Here is a 23,934-nt window from a genome sequence, read left to right on the forward strand (position 1 = left end):
CCCTGGCTCCCGGGAGATGGGACAGGTGAGCGCAAGCTGCTGAACCCCCAGCTTCTCAGGCAGGGGCGTCAGGCGAAGAGCATCGTCAGTTCTTGAGCATTCCTCCGAAGGCCTTACGCTCACCGCAGAGGTATGGCAATCAAGGGTTGAGTGTTCAAAGATGATGCTGCCGTTTGCAGTCAAAGCCAGATGCTGGGAGAGAGAAGCAAGGGAACGGACAAATTCTCTCCCATGTGCTCAAGGTACAAAGACATCTTCTAAGGCAAAATATAGTTCTGTCCTCCGAACTGCTCAGGGACTCCACGGCTCTGAGAAAAAGAGCAAGTAAGAATGGATGCTTTCGGCCCTGACCGGTTTGGCTCAGTGGATAGAGCGTCGGCCTGCAGACTGAAGGGTCCCGGGTTCGATTCCCAGTCAAGGGCATGTACCTTGGTTGCGGGCACATCCCCAGTAGGGGGCGTGCAGGAGGCAGCTGATAGATGTTTCTAACTCTCTATCCCTCTCCCTTCCTCTCTGTAAAAAATCAATTAAAAAAAAAAAAAAAAAGAATGGATGCTTTCAGAGCTCAGCTGTCTTTGTTTGGGGGTGTTTTCCCAGTCTGTCCTGTTGCTCCGCTCAGCCGGGTATCACCTCCCTCGGTCCCCACCACTTCAGGGGCTCCAGCACCCCTCATTTCAGGGACATGCAGATGGGAGAAGTACCTGGCTGTGCCCGTGGAGATCCGAGGAGACCACAGAGAGGGAGCAAGGGAAAGCGTGTTCGTGATTTGTTTCCAGATTAAAGGAGGCGGAGAGAGAGGGAGAGAGAGGGTGAGAGGGGAGGGAAAGTGTGGAGGGAGAAAGGCACGGCCACGGACGTGCTGCCCAGGTCTCCCTCCGTCCGGCTCTCCGCCCCGGCTGCTCAGAGTGTCCACTGCCATGGGCGGCAGCCCCACCTGGGACCTCCTTCAGGGCCATGCTCGCCCCACCGCTTGGGGAGGGCAGTGGCTGAGGCCTTTGCTGTGGCTGCATCGCACCCAGCTTCTCCCTCCGCCCAGTCCTGCCTCCTTCCCTCCCCCACGGGTGGTGTCCCGGAGCTCTGCACACAAATCTCCAGGCGAGTAGGCCGGTGTCCAGAGAACCTGACCTAGGACAGGGAGCAGGGCACCATTTTTAGTGTTTTGAAGGCATAAACGACTTATATCAAATATAGAAAAGGCTCACAAGCCAGTGCCTATCCAGCCCTGGGTGGCGGTGGGCGGAATCATTATCCATTCAATACCAGGCATGTTTCTGGCTTTATGCTCTACAGGCATACCTCGTTTTATTGCGCTTCGCTTTCTTGTGCTTCGAAGATATTGCGTGTTTGACAAATTGAAGGTAAGAATGACCCTCCACCGGCAAAAAGATTACCGCTCACTGAGGGCTCCGACGATGGTTAGCATGTTTTAGCAAGAAAGCATTTTCACATTAAGGTATGTACATTTTTTAGGCATGATGCCATTTATAAATATAACTTTTATATTTATAACTACAGTATAAATATAACTTTTATATGCACAAGGAAACAAAAAAATTTGTGTGATTCACTTTATTGCAGTATTCGCTTTATTGCAGTGGTCTGGAACCATACCCCCCACATCTCCGAGGTAGGACTGTATGTCCTAACTCTTCCCAGAGTATTGTCATGTGACATCTTTTTATATCTAAAGCAGGATCATGTTTAAATCCTAAAAAGTCACTGAAGATTCCATTAGACACCTAGGAATAAGTCGTCCGGTTACTTTAATTGTGAGTGGCTTTTTGGCTTTTTTAAATGGAAAGGATCTCCATAGTTCCCTAATTTATTTTTTTACTTAGGTTAGTGAATTATTTTTTCACTTTTGGCTCTCTTTCATCCTTTGCTGAATTGTGTTGTTTAAAATAACATCTTAGTTACTTTTTCTTTCTTTTGCACTTGGACAAGGAAGCCACCCAGCAGGGGTTCTGTGTCCCAGGACCAGACCCTGGGCTTCTAGAGCTCATTTCTCCAGCGGCTGCCAATCAGCAATGCACCTGCTGGTCTTGAAGGGTCAAGACACCCCAGAAACAGCCCAGGAGGAGCATGCTAAGTGAGCCTACTCATTCCCTTAAAAGTTCCCGAATTTAAAATGCGCGTTTGTTTGCACACATGCAAATGCTGATACCTGCCTGGCAGTCTCTCTTTTGTGCATGTTATCCTTTCCACCCAGATAATCACAGCTGTTCAAACCAGCGAGTCAGGGAAACACAGAGGCACTATTTTCTGTGCACGATTTTGAATTTTAGAGGTTTATGCAAGAGCCTCTGGCTTTAAAACTAAAATCTAGGCTGCCCTGCGAAGTTCACCAGAGCACGAACCGGAGTCACTCAGCCTGGGTGCAAATCCCAGCTGTCACTCACTGGTGGTGACACCTTGGACGAGTTATTTAGCTTTCCCGGGCCTCGGTTTCCTCATTTGTGGAATGGAAATGACCAGACATTATAGGGTTAGTGTAAGGGTTACATAGGCTAATTCAGGTCAGTTGCATAGACCAGTTGCCTGGCATTTGGTAACGCTGTGTTATTAACCCACAGACTTCATCATGAGCAAAGGCGAACACACAGATGTTTGAGTCTCTCTTCAGGGAGCTGGCAGTTATGTATAAGCACATGGCTAGGAAAATGGCTCTTTTCCCAAATGTAATGACAGAAGAAACATCCGACCAGACTTTCCGGGCTATAAACTGCTTTATCTTTCAACTCTTCCTGCTTGATTTCTGAATTCCCAAAATTTAGCTTCATGAAGTCTTTCAAATGACTTACTTTACTTCCAAGCGAATTGTCTTCTCTCTAGTTTCAGCCTCACTTCCTCTTGTTTGGTCCAGAGCAACTGCCTCCTCATTGGCCTCTCACTCCCACTCCTGCAGCTGCCTGAGCCATCCTCGATCCCTGCCCCTCCCCCCCCCCCCCCCCCCGTGCTCTAGACCCTCCAACATGGCCCACCTAACAGCCCCTCCCTCCCCATCACTGGCCTACATTTACCACTCAAATCGGGGTATGTTCACTGTTCCATTCAATCAGCACTTACTGGGGTGCCGAAGACTCGGCTTTCAAGAAGCTTGGTATCGAGTGAGGAGACAGATAGATGTTATTGATTCCTAGGACTGAAATGGTTAAATTCGGTTGCAACCAAAATGCAGCAGGAGCAATAAATCCTACCTGGGGGAGTCGAGAGGGTTGTGGTAGTCCTCACAGAGGGCGGAGAAAGAACTGGGTGGCACAGAGAGGACTTTCCTTCACAGCCTTATCGAGGCACAATTGAGTACAGTAAACAGCACATTTTGACCCTTGTGAAACCTTCACCACAACCAAGAGAATGAACACGTCTATCACCTCTAGTCTCCTCCTGCCCTTTTGCAATTCTTTTCCCATGCCACCCCGGCCCCTCGCAGCCCAGGCAACTGCTAATCTGCTCTGCCACTGTAGGTTAGCTTGCATTTAATAGAATGTTATGTATAAACTAGAGGCCTGGTGCACAAATTTGTGCATGGGTGGGGTCCCTCGGCCTGGACAGTGATCGGGACGATTGGGACCAGCTGGTGGGGGGAAAGGGACCACAGGAGGTTGGCTGTGGGAGCACACTGACCACCAGGGGGCAGCTCCTGCATTGAGTGTCTGCCCCCTGGTGGTCAGTGTGTCGTCATAGCTATCAGTCAACCGGTCATTCAGTGGACAGGTCGTATTGGTCGCTTAGGCTTTTATATATATAGATGGAACCACACAAATGCCCTTTCTTTTTATCTTCTTTCACTCGGCATAGTTATTTTGAGATGAGCGTGTTACAGTGTGTATCTGGTTCTGTGCTTTTGTTGCTGAATCTACAGAAACTGTTCCATAGTTTGTTTATCCATTCACCCACGGTGGGCATTTGGGTTGCTTCCAATTGTTGGCTGTTACAAATAAAGTTTTTATGAACATTGATATGTAAGTCTTTGTATGGACATCTGCCTTTATTTCCCTTGGGTAAAAGTCTAGGCGTGAAATGCCTGGGTCGTATGCTACCTGGATATTTTACTTGAAGAAACTGCCCACCTGCCTTCCAAACAGCTGTGACGTTTTACATGGCCTCAGGCCGTGTGTGAGAGGTCAGTTGTTCTACATGGGAAAGTCTCCCTTGATAAGGGAGCAGCATGAGATGTTCATGAAACACCAAAGAGTCCTACAGCAGAAGCCATGCAGGGTGCCTGGTGGCTGGCCACCGCAGGAACTTTGACTTCGGCTACTCACCAGAGGCTTCGGGATGGAAACTCACTGGAGGCTCCTGAGAAGGGGACCACGCGGCCCGGCCTCTCTCTGGATGTTCCGTGCAGTTTCCCATCGTTATGCCATTCTCTTCCTCATGCTGTTCTCTTCCTTAGAATATATCCATCTACTATCTCGGTACCCGCTTGGCGCCATCTACTGAAATGTTACCGTTCTTCTTTATTTTTAAAATATATTTTTATTGATTTCAGAGAAGAAGGGAGAGGGACAGGGAGATAGAAACATCAGTGATGAAAGAGAACCATTGATTGGCTGCCTCCTGCACACCCCCTACTGGGGATCGAGCCCAAAACCCGGGCATGGGCCCTGACCAGGAATTGAACCATGACCTTCTGCTTCATAAGTCGACGCTCAACCACTGAGCCATGGCAGCTAAGCGAAATGTTACCGTTCTTTGAGTTCATCCCTCATCCCTGACTTTCTTTAACCACTTTTGTCCACCCATGGCCCCCAGTCCTACCCACAGCACAGGTCTTGACGGCAGAGTGGGGCTCGCTCACGCCACATCACCACAAGACCAATCCCTTTCGTAAGATGTATCTTTAGACACTTCTCTTCTGGTCTTACTTTTATGCAGAGTTCAAACTAAAATAACATTTTAAGTCTCATTGTTCATTTTGCAGAGACCAAAATGAGACTATGTGGATTGATTCCAAGGAGGAAAAATATGACTGTCTCTCCCCGCTTCATTGGCTTAACCACCTTGTCCCAATTCTTTGCTCTGTTATGCTCACCAGGTCTCCCTCCCAAGTGTGGCAAATTATATAATTAGTGAAAAGGAACAATTTTTGCTGAGAAAATGGTTATGGGTTTATGGAAGTTCAATGGCTCAAAATGTCTAAGAAAACCATTTAATGGGCTGGCGAAAGAAAAAAGAATGGACCCCAGCCCATTTTTTACAAAACTAGGGATGGCCGAGAAGTGCCCGCCATAAAGAAGACCATTTTGAGGCCCATCCTGGGTGCCAGGTACTCACCCCAGGTGGCCTTTGCACCCACCTCTCTCCTCGGTGTTGACACAGAGCAAAATAATCAGCAACAGTGAGAAAGTTCCCAGGAAATGGCCTGTGTCTTTAAACAGCCTGATATGGACCCTTGCTAGACTCACACATTTTCCATCTCTTTCCCCATTTTCCATAAGATATTCACGTTACTAGAGAACAGTGAACCTAAATGTTATCCTCGGAAAGCTTACCGTGACATCTGGGGGGTTAGGTCATGCAGCTTGCCTCCAATCATGTTAGCCAAATTCCAGCCTCCATTCAGGAGGACAATCTTTCCAGAGAGGCCCATCTTCCCTCAGTGCGCCTGCTGGCCACAGAAACACCCCAACACCTGGGCCAGGGGGCTACTCGCCGCCCTGGAAAGTTCCATGGCTCTGACGCTGAATCAACACCAGGAGCGCACCAGAGCCACCGCTACAGTGTGCAATTCATACTATATTTCCTACCGCTGTAAAGTACCCTGGGCCTAGACGATGGTGGAATTCCCTTTGGGGCGTCTCTGGACACCTCCCCTGGGCTCCTGCGCTGCCGTCTTGTTTTGTTCGTCATTGCATCTCTGATCAGGGCAACGCTTCCCGCCTTCAGCACCGATGAGAAAATGAGGCTTGTGAATTTGGCTGCGGGCAGGCAAGAGGGTTCTGGTGGGAGGACCAGGGAGAGGGTTCTGGTGGGAGGACCAGGGAGAGGGTTCTGGTGGGAGGACCAGGGAGAGGGTTCTGAGGGGAGGACCAGGGAGAGGGTTCTGGTGGGAAGACCAGGGAGAGGGTTCTGAGGGGAGGACCGGGGAGAGGGTTCTGAGGGGAGGACCAGGGAGAGGGTTCCGGGTGGGAGAACCAGGGAGAGGGTTCTGGGGGGAGGACCAGGGAGAGGGTTCTGAGGGGAGGACCAGGGAGAGGGTTCTGAGGGGAGGACCAGGGAGAGGGTTCTGAGGGGAGGACCAGGGAGAGGGTTCTGAGGGGAGGACCAGGGAGAGGGTTCTGAGGGGAGGACCAGGGAGAGGGTTCTGGTGGGAGGACCAGGGAGAGGGTTCTGGTGGGAGGACCAGGGAGAGGGTTCTGAGGGGAGGACCAGGGAGAGGGTTCTGAGGGGAGGACCAGGGAGAGGGTTCTGGTGGGAGGACCAGGGAGAGGGTTCTGAGGGGAGGACCAGGGAGAGGGTTCTGAGGGGAGGACCAGGGAGAGGGTTCTGGTGGGAGGACCAGGGAGAGGGTTCTGAGGGGAGGACCAGGGAGAGAGTTCTGAGGGGAGGACCAGGGAGAGGGTTCTGAGGGGAGGACCAGGGAGAGGGTTCTGGTGGGAGGACCAGGGAGAGGGTTCCGGGTGGGAGGACCAGGGAGAGGGTTCCGGGTGGGAGGACCAGGGAGAGGGTTCTGAGGGGAGGACCAGGGGGAGGGTTCTGAGGGGAGGACCAGGGAGAGGGTTCTGAGGGGAGGACCAGGGAGAGAGTTCTGAGGGGAGGACCAGGGAGAGGGTTCTGGTGGGAGGACCAGGGAGAGAGTTCTGAGGGGAGGACCAGGGAGAGGGTTCTGAGGGGAGGACCAGGGAGAGGGTTCTGTGGGGGAGGGGAGGACCAGGGAGAGGGTTCTGAGGGGAGGACCAGGGAGAGGGTTCTGAGGGGAGGACCAGGGAGAGAGTTCTGAGGGGAGGACCAGGGAGAGGGTTCTGGTGGGAGGACCAGGGAGAGAGTTCTGAGGGGAGGACCAGGGAGAGGGTTCTGAGGGGAGGACCAGGGAGAGGGTTCTGTGGGGGAGGGGAGGACCAGGGAGAGGGTTCTGAGGGGAGGACCAGGGAGAGGGTTCTGTGGGGGAGGACCAGGGAGAGGGTTATGAGGGGGAGGACCAGGGAGAGGGTTCTGTGGGGGAGGGGAGGACCAAGAGAGAGAGAGTTCGGGGGGGTAGAGTTCTGAGGGGAGGACTAGGAGAGAGGGTTCTGTGGGTGGGGGAGGACCAAGAGAGTGAGTTTGTGGGGGTGGGGGGGAAGGGTTCTGAGGGGGAGGTCCGGGGAGAGGGTTCCAGGTGGGAGGACAGGCGAGACACTTCTTCACTTTCCTGAGGCTGCCTGAGAATTCAATAGAGGACCCCATTTGTTTTGTTAAATTGACAACTTCCTTTAGCAGGAAATAAAGGTTCCAACCGAGTTTCAGACTAGCTACAGAGTAAGAAATAGCTTCTCTTTGTAAAGACTTTGGTCTTCAAGGCATTAAGCATGTAACGTAATTTCACTTGATGGAGTTTGTTTTCCTTCTCCGTTTGCTGCCTAGAAATGTGCGCTCCGTTATCTCCACAGACGGGGCAGGAGGGGAGAGCGAAGGACAGAGTTCTCTGAGCTCCAAAGCGCTTATAGACAGCACCCAGCTGGGACCCTAGGGGTGCTGAGCAAACCGCCCCCCCCCCCCCCCGCACCCCGTTCCCATTTCCCAGACACCTACAGAAGGCCAAGCTCAAACAAATATCATGGACATGGGTAGATTTTATTGAAGGGAAAGTGGAATTTATTAGAAAGAAGAGTTTGCATCTACTAGACTCCTTTTAGGATGAAACAAATGAATACTTTTAGATTTTTAAAATTCAAACCTTCCAGAGTGTTCTAAAAGGTAATTATGATGGAATATGGTTGCCTGAAATAAAAAGCATTACTGTAGAATTATCCTTTGGAATGTTGATATGGGGAAAAACACACACATACATAAGCGGGTAGAGAACATCGACTTTTTAATTTAGAAAGATGAGCAAGCAGTGAGCAGGGGGAGGAGACACGTTTGTGACTCTCAGTGACAGCGGCCATCGTTGAAGCTGCTGTGCTCTCAGTGAGCGGGAATGAACTTACTTGACGTCACACAAGAGGGCCACTCCCCTCAGGATCCAGTGATCTGGGGACAGCACGGTCCGCAAGTACACCACGGTGATGAAGGTCAGGTCGGTGCGCCGGGGCTTCTTGTAGATGGGGCACACGTACAGCTTGGGGTCCTTGGGCGCCGTGGAGTTGATGGCGAAGATGTGCAGCACGGGCAGCTGCGTGAAGAGCACCTTGGGCGTGGACTCCGTGAGCTTCCCGTTGCGTCTGTCCCAGGCCGCGCCGTCCATGTACAGCCCATAGATATACACTCCTTCCTGGAAGAGCCGGGCAGAGGGCGATGGGGAGTATAGAAATCAGGTGCGGTGAGTGGGCGCCCATTACTGTAGCGAAGGCTGCCCGTTTAACAAGAGGACACACCCCAATCTTAAGGAGCTCCCCAAAGAAGAGAGAGCCCGCTGGGCACACCACATAGCGAGGTAGGAGCCCAGTTCCCTGCAGCCGACCTCGAGGCCATGAGCCCTGCAGAAATGTTCCTGCTCTCGGTGGGTTGGGTGTCGGGTGGCCTGCCTGCGACAACAGACTTAGCCAGCACCGAATCAGCTCTGCAGGGGTCTGACAGTCTCCCAGAGGCCCCATCCGGGCCCCATCTGAGTGCCCCAGAGGCCAGGTCTGAGCTGGTGTAGGGGTGGGGTGGGAGCAGGGAACAGGACTTGGAGCCAGGCACCATGTGGGACCTCCACCTGCACCAGCCAAGCCAACCGATGGCTCCACTGTCATCGCAGGCCCAGGAGGAAGCGAGGTCTGTGCCACCAGGCCCTGCCGCAGGGCAGTCAGACCTCCCTCTCTGCCCAGGCTGGGAGGTGGACAAGACGGGGTGTGAGGGGCAGGGCGGGCACGGTTGGTTCACCCCTGGCTGGCCATCACCTCCAGTCTCTCTTTCACACAGTAGGACCTGCCCTTGAAGTTCCACCATTGAATACAGAGACAAGACACACAGAGTTTAACACCAACACCCGCACACACGTGTGAAAGGGCTGCCTAGTGCACAGTGAGAGGCCCAGTGCGGTGAAAGGCACAGTGGGCTGAGTGCTCAGGGTCTTTGTGGGGAGTGTATCCTTGAAGGGGGGCTGCATGAGGGAAGATGGAGGAGAGAGGCTGGGCGTCCCGGGCAGGAGCAATGCTGCAGGGAGGTTGGGAGGGTGGGCAGCCCTTTGCGATGCAAAGTCCACATTGCATCATTTGATTCGGCAGCGGGTCCAGTGGTGATACAATAAGTCAGCGCCCGAGCAGGGAGGATCTGGACACCAAGCTGAAGGGTTTGAACTTGACCTTGTAGGCCAAGGGAACCACAGAACACATATCCAGCAAGACAAGCCAAGAGAGGCTACAGGGAATCACAGGAGACTCCAATGATCACATCAGCTTATAAAGTGTATTTATGTGGAAGATGGTGACCCTTTTTCCATTTCCAGCGAGGACCGGGTGGGGGAAGTAAGTATAATGATAATAAAGCCAGCAGATTACTGCAGAGTGTTTCCTAACAGGACGAGGGCTGCCGTTTTTTCTAATCTAAATCTGAGGTACTTGGTGTGACAGGGGCAAGCCCAGGGGATCAGAACATCATTAGCTGCTGGATGATGGTTGCTGCGCGAACAACAGCCACTTAGGTACCATCGGACAGCAAACTGCATCCTTCAAGGCTGTCGACCATCTCAGAACCTTACAAAGCCGTAGTTAAAAGGTGCAGTGGATTGAACAGTGTCACCCCAAAATTCATGTCCACCCAGACCCTTAGAACATGACTATTCGGAAATAGGTTCTTTGCAGATGTAACTAGTTAAGGTCATTCGGGTTGGAAGAGGCAAGTTCCTTCTGGCTGGAGTTCCTCCAAGAAGAGGAGAGAAACATGGCGATACACACAGGGAGAGGGCCACTGACATTGGAGGCGGAGAGACGGGTGATGCAGCTACAGGTCAGGGAAGCCAAGGATGGTGGGACTCCCCTAAGCTAGTGGGAGAGGTGAGGTGGGGGGGGGGGGGAGGGTGGATTCTCCTCCACAGCCTTCATAAGAAAGCAACCCTGCCAACCCCTTCGCTTCAGGCTCCTGGCCCCCTGGGCTGTGAGAGAATAAATTTCTATTGTTCTAAGTCCCCCCACTCCCTGTTTGTGGTACTTCGTTACCACAACCCTAAGTAACTCATGCAGATCTGGGTACCTGGAAATGGGGTGCTGCTGACCAGATATCTAACAACGTGGACTTCGCATCGCATAACGGGAAGAAGCTAGGAGAGCTCTGAGGCCCATGACAGGACAAGCCTGTTGCTGCTGGACATACACAGACTCTAGGTGCTCTGCTGAGACCTCAGGCAGGAGTAAAGACCACACTCCTGGAAGCTAGAGGGAAGGAGGTCCTTGTTACAAAGGGGCCGTAGGGGCCAGGACTGGGGAGTCTTGTGGTCCATGCCCTCACTGGACAGTTGAGGGAATGAAAGTCAGAGAAAGAGAAAAGGGGACGAAGATTTACTGAATGTCTCTGTGGGGTCTGGCACCAAGCCTAAATGATCCCACTAAACTCTCACAACCTCCTGCATGAGGTTGGTGCACCCGCCTTATTTTGCAGTGGGACAAGTTGAGGTTCAAAAAGTTAAAGAACGTGTCCGAGTTCAGAAAGCAGGTAAGTGTCCAGGGAAGATTCCTTCGGGAATTAACCCAGTCGTTAACTAACAGGGAAGGCCCAGTATCATAGTCATCTGTGCAGCCTTGCCAGGAAGCTGCGGTCTAACACTCCCCAGGGAGCCACTGGACTGGGCAGAGGAGGAATAGACGCGTGCCCAGTAAAGTCTGGGTGACACAGGGAAGGTACTAGCCTGTCAATCACACCTGGGAACAGTTCATTGGCCAGAATAGGTGTGGCCACGGCAAGCGTGGGAATATGTGAGATACTTAAGCTCCTAAACAGAGGAGTTTGGCTCTTGCCTCTTGATTCGCGATGCCGGCCTGTGGGACTCTCACGCTCTTGCATTCACCCACATGGCCATGTGGACTACAAACACAATGGACTAATGGGCTATAACCAGCCTAATGCTAAACCGGACCCGATTCCACCATGGAAAGGAAACTTTGGGTGCTGGCTTCTAGCTCTGCTGAATCCTCAGTTGCACTAGTTCCAGGACTAGATTCAGGGAAACGGGACTTTGGAAACCCAAGGATGTAATTCCATGCAAATAAAGCTTTCTACCACATCCCATCCTCCTGTGGGGGCCTCCAGAAATGCTTATTCCAGTGGCACCCCAAGAACCCCACTCCCACTAGCAACAGAGAAAGACCATCCATGCATTTCTCCAATAACAGACAGTGGCTCCCAAGGGTGTCTGCTCATCCCGAGCCCCTCCCTGTGCCCCACCCGGGGTCCTGCAGGTGGAACTGGCCCAGCACTCAGGCCTGCCGGTCCTGTTAGTCTCTACCAGGGCCCTGACACTCGCCCGTTCCCCAAGCAGCCACAGCAGTAACTGGAGACCCCTTCCTTGGAAAACACAGTGTAACCTGTAATTATACAGAAATGGGTTCCCAGTGCTTGTTCTGGTTGCAAAGGAGGAAAAACCCTGGCTGCAAAGCCAGTGGACTTGACTGAGGCGTGCACAGGTCGGCTTTAGGCAGAACTTGAACTTCCGCCCCAGCTCTCGCACCGTCCCTGTCATTGCCCGGGGTGCCTACCGCAGGGGGTGTCACGATCTCCTCCTTGGTCTGCCGCAGAACTTCATTGTGGATGGTCACCGAGTCCAGGGCCCAGCCTTTGTGGGCGCGGGTCACTTCTTGCCTCATGGCTGTCAGGAAGCCTTAAGAAAAAGAAGAAGAATGTTGACGGCTCGTGCAGCCCACGTTAGGAACACAGGGAGCAGAGCTAATTGCTATTTGCTTATCAGTCTCGAAAGGCTGCCCACCCAAGAGGAGTTGAGATCAAACCTCCGGGGACATTTCTTTCAGTGTTTTGTTTCTATGGGGACCTGCTATGAGCTCAATATTTCCCGTGAGCTCACAGCAGAACAGCTTCCTCTCTGCCTCAGACAAGAGTCCTGGTTTGAAATTCTCCCGAGATTCCAGCCACTCAAGTCCTATAAGGATGGTAACCCGGTCCCAGCTCGCAGCCTCTATTTGAAGATACAATATCTAGGAATTAAGACTGGAATGCTAAAATATTCTGAGAACAGCATTCCAATTAAAACTTGAATCAAACCATTATCGAGCTTCTATTTGCTATAATGGAACAATTTCATTTATTCATAATGCCAAAATAGAAAATCCAACTTTCAATTTGATCAAGCAAAGCAATCAGGCTGGAGGAAAGCTGCATGCTTTAATATGCATAATACAGTTATTTTAAGACAATACATGGTTCTGCATATTGTGGCCTTTCTTTAACTTAATATTTGCAAACTATGCCATCCAAATCAGTGAGAGAAGCTCTTCTTGGGAGAGTAGCATTTGGTGTTAGCAACTACACCCTAAACTGCAAAATGGACTTCAGAATCTTAGGAGAATTTACCTGTGACTTAGGCCTCCAGGTTAATACTGACCATCACGCTATGCCAAGTTGCAGACATACTTATAGGCACAGAGCTAACATCCCTGGGAGTGGGAAACAAAGCATAGGCCCCTAGCCTGGCTTAGAGCGAGGTCAAGTTTTCCCGTTGCCAAGCTCTTCCCTGGTTACTAAACTTGGGGAGGTGCTCATTCCCTTGTTAACTCTCTGGGGAGTGGCCACCATGTGTACCAGGCACTGCTCCAAGTGGGATGACTACAAAGAGGAAGAGCCACCCACGGGCCCAGCATTCCAGGAGCTCAGTCTGGAGGGAGGCAGGAGTTATAACCCAACGTCGCTGTGAGCAAAGAGGCGAACAAAGCGAACCACACGAGAATTGAGAAGATGAAACTGAAGGTGACTCTGGAAAGATACACAGCAGTTTCCAGATGGGACAGTTCCCGTTGGAGGAACAGTATGTGCGAAGGCGTGGAGGTCTAGGCTAAAGGTGAAGCAATACTGCAGATAAGGTCAGAACAAAGGTAGAGGAAGGGTTTTTCAGGGTGAGAGTTTGGACTTGATTTTGTGGATGGTGGGAAGCCACTCAATATTTAAAGCAGGCAAATGATCTGGTTGTATTTGCATCGTATAAGGTTGATCAGAGTGCTCACTAAAACAGGATCTGGGGCTTCAGGAGAGTCCTTGTGTTAATCCCCAAAAAAGTTAGTTTGTCAATCCATGAGTGACTGATTCTTCTAAAGCTATGGTTTCAGGAAACCACAGGGGCCTGATAGAAAGGATGACTTTATGACACGAGAAATTAACTCCAAGGGCGGGAAACATGGCGAAGTTTGCCTGGCAGCAACTTCTTACTCTACACGTGGGGTCATTTGAGGTGATTTGATCAGCATGCGATTATGTGGATTTCCATTTTAAATACCGGAGATCCCACACTTCAGTAGTGAAACAAACATTTGTGTGTTTGCCAGTCAGTGCACATATGACCACAATATTAATGTCCAATTCTCCCTTCATGCCATTTTCATCATTCAACGTGAACCATGCACCCATGTGCTGTATTAGACACTGTGTATCTGAGCAGAGTACTGGGAATTCAATTGACCTGATTTCGTGACATTTTACAATTCATCGCTGACCTATGAGTGTACAAGGTCATAATGCACAAGACGTGAATCCCGGTCTTAACCATCCGTCTGCACAAATTTAATAATTGAATTTTCCTATGACATTTTAAGTTCCAACTAAATTGCGAATTTAGCCTCCCTCCATATGGGCCTCAGGACAATGCCACAGGTGCCAGGTGAGGAAGGAGCAGGATTCTCTCTTCTGTGACAAAGACTTACTCCCATCGTTGTCACAGACAAACTCCAGCACAGTTAAGGAGAGGCCCTCTCCCCTCCCCCTCCCCCTTCCCCCCCTGCTGACTTCAGTGAAGAGCCTTCTGATGCTCAGGAAGCCCCTTCATCTGCCAGTTCTGTGCATGGAATCTAGAATACACGTTACCTGGAGCTACTAGAAAGGAAAGTGTTAAAGACATGTGTCTGAGGCCCCAGAGCCGGGGCGAAGAGGCTGTTCCAGGGCCGGGCCCACTCAGAGAACACGGAGATTTTTTTTTTCAATTCTTGATAGTTTTCATTTGGCTTCTTTAAAAAAATGATCTTGTAGAATTCAAACCATAATGAATCCACTGAATAGTTCATTATTGAATTTAAAAAATGACTTTCTTGTAGACTTCTATCAAGTCTAATGGAGGCAAAATCGATGTTGTCTGAAACCTGAAAAGACCATTGATATATTTTCTAAAATAAAAGCTTGAAAAGCAGTACTTTTATCTTGGCACCAATGTAGTTTTAATAATTCCAAATCAAATTTCAATCACCAGTGGTGGAGAGTGATTCATACATTCATATGTCTGACTCTGAAGTGAGAAAGAAAAAGTTGGGGGAACTCTTCAATTATAATAATGTTCTATTCTCCCTGAGAGGTAGCCACCCACATGAAAAGGGGTGATTTGATATTCAAATGTGGGAGTCACATGTGGTCTGAGCGAGCTGCTTTACAGAAATGTTTCCCTTCAAGACTTACACAGCACAATGCTTTCTTAAGACATGTGTCAAAGCTTGTTCTTTAAAAAAAAAACACAACTCACTTTTAAGCAGGAATTACACTTTGGAGACAGGTCTAAAGTAACACTTGCCATATCTTAATCCACACAATAACATTTCAGCAAACCAATTACTGCCACTTGACGGTGCAATCAGTTGGCTTAAAGAACGCTATAGAGTGCTTTAAAGCAAGGTGCTTTAAGGATCATTTCACATGATAGAAATAACTAATCAGGAATATTGTGCTTCTCAGTTTTATAAGGAGTTGATTGGTACTCAGTAACGATGGTTCTATGGGCAACACCTTTTTTCCTTTAATAAATGAACCAGTCCTTATGTAACGGACATTAGGTTGTGTGGTATTTCCTGTCTTATCGGTTGCTATGCCTCCCAGTAGCGTATTTGAAAATGAGGAGAAATGATGTTCCTGCCACAAGTTTAAGATGGGCGGTTTTGCCCTCTACGAGAAGCACATGGAGTTCATTGGTAAGTTAAAGAAAAGGTCAGAAATCATTAAACACAGACGGGGTTGATCCACCAGGTGAATAAAAGCGCCCCGGGCACCTTTCCTGACTTTGCTGGATGCTCTAAGGCAGGGATCTTGAACTTGGCTAAACATGAGAAATACCTGGGCAGCCTTTAAAATCCCATTCCCAGGCCACAGCCCAGCCCAGTAAAGCCAGGATCTTCAGAGGTGGGACGCGGCATCAGCCCTGTTTCCAGGCACAGGTCTCACCTGGGGAAGGAGCGCTCATTACAGCGCAGGCTCTGACTCAGGAGGTAGGTCAGGGGTGAGGCCCAAGGTTCTGCGTTTCTATCCTGCTCCCAGGATGCGCTGCTGATGGACCAACCACAGGACTGGGAGACAGAGGCCCAGGCCGAGGTTCTGCTCCCGTGAGAGTGGCCAGTGGAGCTTTTAAGAAAGTTAACTGCACAGACTCCAGAGGCCTCCCCTCCACAGGTTCCGAGGCCATTGGTCACGGGACCCGGCAATCGTATGGACTGAAACTCCCAGGCGATTCTCCCCGGCAGGCAGGGCTGAGGACCACGCTCGGTACAAAGATCTGCGCAAGAGGCCGTTGACAGGCCACTGACCCACATATGTTTTCGAAACAAATCTGACAAGCAGGAAGAGAAATGCCCCAGGAGACAAGCACAAGATTAAGAAGGCTGTCAGTGGTACCACCACTCTCTCCACATCCCCTGAGACGCACGTGCCCCGCCGTGTCCTCCATCCAGGACACAGTTGGCTCCAGGAGAGCCTGGGTACCTGTTGGAGAGCTGGGCTAACACTCCCAGTGGGATCGGCTAAGCCCACCGTGTCTCACTCGCCAAAATGCAACTCCTCGCACGGCTCCGCCTTCTCCATGTGCTGCTTTATGCGTCCTTTCCCTTGACCCAGCCTCCCACTGTGCCTGCCCTCCCAAACCTTCCCACTGCCCCTGGGGTGGTTCAATGGTGCACAAACTCTTCAATATTTCCTGTCTCGTCACAGCACATCTCTCCCTCTTCCGGCTCCTAGAACCTGGCTTGGCTGTGAAGATGCCATCCTAGTCCTTCTTAGTTCTTTAGGAGGATCTCCCTGCTTCCACCGCCACACCCCCCGCCCCAGGCACAGGCCCCTCCCCTCACTGTCCCTGCCAAATGCCACCTGCCCCGGGCACTGAGCATCTTGCCATCCTCTGGGTCTCTTTGGCACCCCTCTCAGCATCTTGGCCCCTTAGTTCAGTGTTTCTCAACCTTCCTAATGCCGAGACCCTTTAATACAGTTCCTCATGTTGTGGTGACCCCCAACCATAACATTATTTTCGTTGCTACTTCATAACTGTAATTTTGCCACTGTTATGAATCGTAATGTAAATATCTGTGTTTTCTGATGGTCTTAGGCGACCCTGCTAGTGGTTCTCAACCTGTGGCTCGCGACCCACAGGTTGAGAACCGCTGCTGTAGAGCCTAAGACCATCGGAAAACACAGATATTTACATTACGATTCATAACAGTGGCAAAATTACAGTTATGAAGTAGCAACGAAAATAATGTGTGGTTGGGGGTCACGACAACATGAGGAACTGTATTAAAGGGTCGCGGCATTAGGAAGGTTGAGAACCACTGCCTTAGTTCCTTGAATTCATCATTTCTGACGACCTCCTTCTTCCTTTTCTTCACCTCCTTTCCTATTTAGTCTGGACCCATCCTTTTCATCATTTACCCAGCACACCACCCCCCCAATCCTGCATGAATCGAATGCCCCCCTTCTTACACCTGTACCAGGCTACTAACAATCCTGAGGCATACACACAGCTACCACCATGCTTCACCATCGCCAGTCTCGAATGCTCACACCACCATAGCCCTCTTTCCCAAACTTCTGCTCCTTCCGCAAGTCTCTCTTCCAACACTTCCTGCCTCCTGAGGTCGCGCCTCCTCCTTCTTCAGAGAACTCCTTGCCGCTAAACCTGCCAACTCTCCTGCGTCCAACTCATTCCCGCATTCCTCTGGCTCCAATAGGAGAGGGCCCTCCGCCTGGCTGGACTGCATCTGTCCGCCGGGGCGCCACCCTCCTGCCTCTTTGACCCTCTTTCTCCCTGTTCCTCTCTCTGACCCTCTCCCTCTCTCCTGGCTCCTTCCCCTTCTCACCAGTATTTGAAGAAGCTCAAAAAAAGAAGAAAGAAAATCCTTCCATTTTAAATCGACCCCTCCAATTTGCCTCTCCTCTTTCAAGCCAAATTTCTGCTATCATCTGGGTCTCTGGGGTCCCACTTAGCATTCTCCCTGCTGGCCACACTCACCCTCTGTCTCCCCTCACTCCCCTGCATTGCGGCTCCTCTACCTTCCCCCCCACTCCACTGAGAGCTCTCTTGCCAGCAGTCTCCTTGCTGATAGCCATCCGACCATCTGGGCCCTATCTGACCTGACCTCTGGGGGCATCTGCCACTGTTTTCCCCCTCCCCTCTCAGCTTCATGACGCTACGCTCTCCTGGTGCCTTCTGCCAAGCTGTTGGATGTGAGGGAACTTTCACAAGAGTTCCTGCGATCTGGACAAGGATGATGCACAGGCCCACAGAGGAGAATCCTGGCAGGGCTGGTTTGGGAGGAAGATGCCCAGGGGGTAGTGCTGGGGAGTCCGCAAGGGAGGTCATGTCCTACGCTGGCACTCGGAAGTGAAGGATCAGAGTCTCGGGCTGGGGCTTCAGACAAGTCAGTCATGGGTAGGGATGCGTAGCTGCACCGAGGAGAATGGCTGAGGTCATCAACGAAGGGCTGGGCCAAGGGTAGAACTTGCCTGAGAAGAGCCCCCAGCGGGACAAGAACCAGCCCTCTGGCAGGTGAGAAGAACCAAGGAAGGCCCTGGACAAGCCAGGTATGAGAATTCCTGGAATCGGCATCCCAGCAGAGTCAAGGGCAGTGGAGTTGGTGGGAAGGTCAGTGCAGGGTGGAGGCTGGCCAGGCTCCCAGGGGCCAGGTGGGTGGTGAGGAAGGTAACCGTGTACAGAGACTAGAATCACAAAGGATGTGGCTGTGGCTAAAGCCACTGCATCAAATCCCCTCACACACAACGACAAGGAGAGGGGCTGTTATTCACTCTGGAGGCATTTCTAAGCAGTCACAGCCCTGCCGTCCTGCGATTTGAGGACAGGCAGGTGAGTGCTCTCACTCAGACTGGGGTCCATTCACTCGGAGCCCCTCAGATGTTAGGGACCGCTCGGGTTTGGAAGAAGGATGCCATGGGGCATGCTTAGATTATTACTAGGTTAGAAGAAATCCCCAGCCCCTTTAATCCTAAAGCTCCATTAACCATTGGTGCACTCTCCCACCCAACAAACGCCGGCTCCAATAACTGTCCCCCAGACAAGCCCTCAGACACTGCTGCTCGCAGACGGCACCACCGTGGAGACAAACACCGGCAAGAGGCTGAGGTGGTTTTACAGGAACAGGATAACAGGCCAAGCTTATCTGTCTCCTTGCTTCAGCAAACTCCGTCTACAGAAATCACAATCTGTGTTAACAGTGAATGACAAGTTGTCGCCGTTATCTGCCACCACAGACTGGTGTGGCCTGTCAAGACACTGAGGAAAATAACAGAAAAACCAGTGCGGTTTGGCATCCAAATGGCCTCAAGCTCCAGAGTGAGTTAAACATTTGAAAATAACTCTATCACATGGTGAGTGTAGTGTAGAGAGAGGGCGTGATCAGTATTGTGTAGAGAGAAGGCGTGGTCAGTGTTGTGTAGAGAGAGGGCGTGGTCAGTGTAGTGTAGAGAAGGGGTGGTCAGTGTTAGAGAGAGGGGGTGGTCAGTGTAGTGTAGAGAGAGGGGGTGGTCAGTGTTGTGTAGAGAGAGGGCATGATCAGTGTAGTGTAGAGAGAGGGCGTGGTCAGTGTAGTGTAGAGAGAGGGGGTGGTCAGTGTAGTGTAGAGAGGGGGTGGTCAGTGTTAGAGAGAGGGGGTGGTCAGTGTAGTGTAGAGAGAGGGCGTGGTCAGTGTAGTGTAGAGAGAGGACGTGGTCAGTGTAGTGTAGAGAGAGGGCGTGGTCAGTGTAGTGTAGAGAGAGGGCGTGGTCAGTGTTGTGTAGAGAGAGGGCGTGGTCAGTGTAGTGTAGAGAGAGGGCGTGGTCAGTGTTGTGTAGAGAGAGGGCGTGGTCAGTGTTGTGTAGAGAGAGGGCATGGCCACCACAGTGCCACGGAGCAGCACTGCCAACAGCCTGAGCTCAGCCACCAGCGGGGCCACGGGCCGACACCCATCCTTGCAGCTGCGTGGCCCTCAGAGGAAGGAGGTCTGCGGGGCGATGAGCAGAAGCATGATGGGAGACACACCAGACATGTCAGATGCCACGACATTGTAAGAACACAAAAACGGGCATACAGCAACCGAACACTTCAAGTGCGTTATAGTCTGAGTGCCTTTGACAATACATATTTCTGATGCAACTATGGCCTTTTGGTAAATTGCATTGTGCTTAAGCGTGTGCTTTTTAAATTTAAAATATTTACTTAAGTGTTTTGAACTGAAGAAAGAACTTATTTCACTACAGGGTTCGAGGCTATGAATCCAGGAGATACATTCAAGTTGAGAAATCAATTACTGACGTTAAACAGCGGTCTGAAGGGCTGATCTGCGTGCACCCTGCCTGTGAGCTCGCACCGAGTGGCTGTGAGCTCCCTGCTTTGGGGATTTGGCCAGGTGATGTGGACTGGAGATGAGGGGCGGGAAAGAAAGCGGAGGAGCTATTGGTATGCGGGAAAGTTGGCGCCCTCCACGCTGCCAAGGAAAGCAATCACTGATAAGGGGTGTGTCTGTGCGCTTGTGTGCGCAGGGCAGGGAGCTGGAACAAGTCCGGGGCTTTCCAACACGTGGAACACCCTGGGAGGAGGAAACAAACTTTAGCTTGAAACCAGAAATAAAGAAGAGAGAAAGGGCTGGATTATTAACAAGTAAAGACAGGTAAAAACAACCCTGAGGTGGACACCTGCATTTGTATTTAAGTGAGCTGGCTTGTAACACTAACAGAAAGTTCCAAGCGAAGATAAGTTCCTATTAATATCTTGCTATTTTAAGTCACATTTTAAAAAAAAATGTTTTTATTGATTTTAGAGAGGAAGGGAGAGGGAGAGACAGAAACATCAATGATCAGAGAGAATCACTGATCACCTGCCCCCTGCCTGTCCCCCACTGGGGATGGAGCCTGCAATCAGGGCATGTGCCCTGACCAGGAATCGAATCGTGACCTCCTGGTTCATTGGTCAACGCTCAACCATTGAGCCACACTGGCCAGACTTAAGTCACTTTTTTTTTAAATTGATGTCAGAGAGGAAGGGAGAGGGAGAAAGAGATAGAAACATCAACGATGAGAGAGAATCATTGATCAGCTGCCTCCTGCATGCCCCTTGGGAGCCCACAGCCCAGGCATGTGCCCTTGACTGGAATTGAACCTGGGACCCTTCAGTCCATAGGCCAACACTCTATTCACTAAGCCAAAATGGCTAGGGCTGAAGTCACATTTTAATGAGGAAAATTACTGAAAGAGATTGTGTGCTGTAATGTAGTTGTCTGTGTCTGTGGAAAGCCAGGGAAGAACCAACCCACTCCCTTGGTTTCCAAATACAAAAAATACACTCAACAACCAGACAGTTTTTAAAATCACTGGTTCTTGCTGGTCTCGAACACTCCAAGTCTGCCAGCACACCTCCCACCTGGCCATCCCGCCCTTCCTCCCAGCCTGTGCCTCTTGCACCACTGGTCTGGCACCTGCCTTCACCCCAGCCATTGCCAGGCCCTGCGCTCTCGAGGGCTCCGGTTTAATCGCTCCATCCAATCTGCCCCTCCTCGGCACCTGGCTGAGGTGCAGGCTCTCTCCCTTGGACCTGGTAAGGCTTGTGGCTCTGGGTCCACATTCCAGTCTTCCCTCCTCCTGCTCTCAGGATGGTCCGAGGGTTGGTGACCCAGTGCCTGTATGTTGCAGCCCAGACTCTCCCGGGAGACTTCAGGCTCCAGCCTCCCTCCCCACCACCCCGCTCCTGCTCCCGAGCTCCAGCTCCGGCCACACTGCCTCCTCCTTCCCCTGGACACGCCTTGCCTTTGCCGGCATCCCCGCCTCAGCAAACCCTACTCCCGCCTCCAGGGGGAGCTCTCCACAAGCCCTGCCCTCTCTGTCCTCTGTCCCGCGTGACACTGAGTTCTCATTGCATTAAAGTTGCTGGAGCGTCTGTCTCGCCAACCTCATCACGGGCCCCTTTGGGGCAGGAATCAGGCCTCAGACTTCTTTCTATTGAAAGCACCCAGCAGAGGGCTGGCAAACAGAAGGTGGTTAAACAGCGTAATTATGTTAAATGCTATTTCTTCAGGCTCCAAAGCCAGGAATTACTTGGTGGCAACTCACTGAAACTGCAAGTTAGTTGGTAAGGAGGAAAGAGACTCACAAGTAGACACACAGAATCTGAGAATCACAGTAAAAAAACTTTCCTCCCCAAATTCAGTGGAAATTCTGGGAGAAAATGGAGAAGTGGAATTGGGGGCTGTCCTTTTCTAATCTGACATGCACCCCTTGGTAAACTCGTAAAAGCCACCAGGATAGCGGGTTAGTGTTTTAAAGTTAGAAAATATTAGGTTATTTGAAAATGCACGGAGTGAATGAATGCATGTACCCCAAGGATAATTAAATGTATACTTTTAAGGGATACTGTTTATTGACGTATTACTCAGGCAAAGGAAAGTGTACAACTCCATGCATTTTCACCAAGAAATGCAATGTCCAGATCAAGAAACGGACCATTCTTGACCCCCGAGGCCCTCTTGTGACCTTCGCAATCCCTGCCAGCCCCCAAGGGTAACCACCATCCTCATTTAACATCGTGGGTCTGTTTTGCCTGTTGGCTCTGTACAAGTGGAATTGTACAGTATACATGCATTCATTACACGTACAGTACAATGTGTACCATTACAGTGAGTCCTGTTTGACTTTCCTCACCATTATTTTATGAGACTCAGCCATACAGCTGCGAGTAGCAACCACACACCCCAGCTCTCTAAGTGTGCACGCTTCTTAAATGGCATCGCCAGGGGAGCTGCAAGGTGTGGAACTGGACGGAGGCCATGTCTCTTCGTTTTGGTCAAGAATTACTTGAAGTAACACTATCCATGTTGCAGTGAGAAAAAGTTGTGTTTCTGAACTTTATCAAGTCTATGACATCGGTCAGTAATTTACACAGTAAACATTCCCAGGATGAAGGATTAAATGCAGAGCATTTTTCAAGGGGGAAAAAAAAAAAAGAAGAAGAGGATGGGGGGGGCGGCAGACTCTGGAGTTCAGGAAATAAAACTTTTGCCACGTGATCACTGTTGAAGTCAGTCTAATTTCCTGTACTTTGGCAACAGTTTCTGCATATATTGGTACTTCATTTTTATAAACATTTAAAAACTAAGGTTTGCGTGACACCCTTTTACTATTTCACATGTTCTAACCACAGACTGATGGCTTGCAGACGTGGACGAGAAGAAAAACAAAGGTTGAATTTGCAAAACAAATACAGAAGATCGCCTGTGGTCCCCAAGCTTTGAAAGCGCGTGTCCAGCACCCCGCAGGCTGTCCCTCTGTGCTGTTTTACGTAAGATACATGTACCGCCCCGCGCTGCTATGCACACACCCACACCTTCCAGTCTGCCCACTCTCCTAGGAGCACGTACCTTGGGGATTGAAGAAACCAGTCATCCAGAACACATTGGGCCTCCCTTCAAATATCCACATGGAAAACTGAGAGTTTCTCTCCAAAAGTTCGGTGAACCAGAAGCCCAGGGTGGACGAGTCCCAGGACACCCTCTTCCAGATCTGAGGTATGCGAGCGTCGTACATGTTGTCCAGGGCATCCCTCAAGTTCTGAAGTTAAAGAGATCATCCAAAGGACTTGTATGCATGCATATAAGCCTAACCAATGGACATAGACACCGGGGGGTGAGGGCATCAGTGGGGGGGTTGGGGGGCAATGGGGGGATAAGGACACATATGTAATACCTGAATCAATAAAGGAAAAAAAACGAATAAAAGATAAAATGACCGAAGGTGGGGGGAAAAAAAAGATGAAGTTAAAACAGAGAAGCAGGAAAAGCCACAAGAAGAGGGAACGACCATTGAGGAACCAACCGCTCACCTCACTCATGATGATGGTCCCTTCGATGGCTAATTTTAGGTCGTTCAGGCTGCTGCGAAGTATTGTTATCACTTTTTGCATTCTGTCGATTTCCTGTCTGAGAAATATGTTCATTGAGTTCAGGTGTCCCATCTTGACCAAGCGAGCTTTCACCTGAAACAAAGAGCAGCACAAGGAGGGAGATTTTAAAAAATCGCCTGTCACCCCTCTCCCAATGGCCTCTCCTCTCTGTTCTCCTCCGGCCTCTGGAAGTACCTCCACAGCCCAGTACACTCTCAACGATCGCTTGCAGAACCAGACCTGCCATTAAGTCCCCCATTTTCCGGTCTTCAAACATGACTGTTCAAATAAAATGATTTTTCTTTCCTACTGGCTGGACTTCAGTTGATAATTGGAAATGTACTTTAAAAAGCTGAAGTAAAATTGCACCTTTTTCCCTTTCAAATGATTAATGACTAAGTGTCCGTTAAATACTCTTTCACAATTTAACCTTTGTAAGAACACAGTTAGGAATACTTTTCATAATTCTTGCAGAGCTGCTGTGAGAAATG

General features: G+C 50.5%; 1 protein-coding gene across 1 annotated transcript in view; it reads right to left on the reverse strand.

Moving 5' to 3' along the window:
* Positions 1–8,125: 8,125 nt before the first annotated feature.
* The window catches only part of DNAH8 (dynein axonemal heavy chain 8), a gene marked incomplete at its 3' end in the record, with an annotated part of 261,455 nt that continues 245,646 nt past the window's right edge, over positions 8,126–23,934 (reverse strand). Inside the window, exons 86-89 of the mRNA XM_079779684.1 lie at positions 23,384–23,536; positions 22,923–23,112; positions 11,814–11,935; positions 8,126–8,413 (exon numbers count right to left, since the gene is read on the reverse strand). Of these exons, the coding sequence (XP_079635810.1) occupies positions 8,126–8,413; positions 11,814–11,935; positions 22,923–23,112; positions 23,384–23,536 (753 nt within the window). The remainder of the gene's footprint in view (positions 8,414–11,813; positions 11,936–22,922; positions 23,113–23,383; positions 23,537–23,934) is intronic.

The sequence above is a fragment of the Cnephaeus nilssonii genome (genome assembly GCF_951640355.1).
Source record: "Cnephaeus nilssonii genome assembly, chromosome: 9".
NCBI classification, from domain to species: Eukaryota; Metazoa; Chordata; class Mammalia; order Chiroptera; family Vespertilionidae; genus Cnephaeus; species Cnephaeus nilssonii.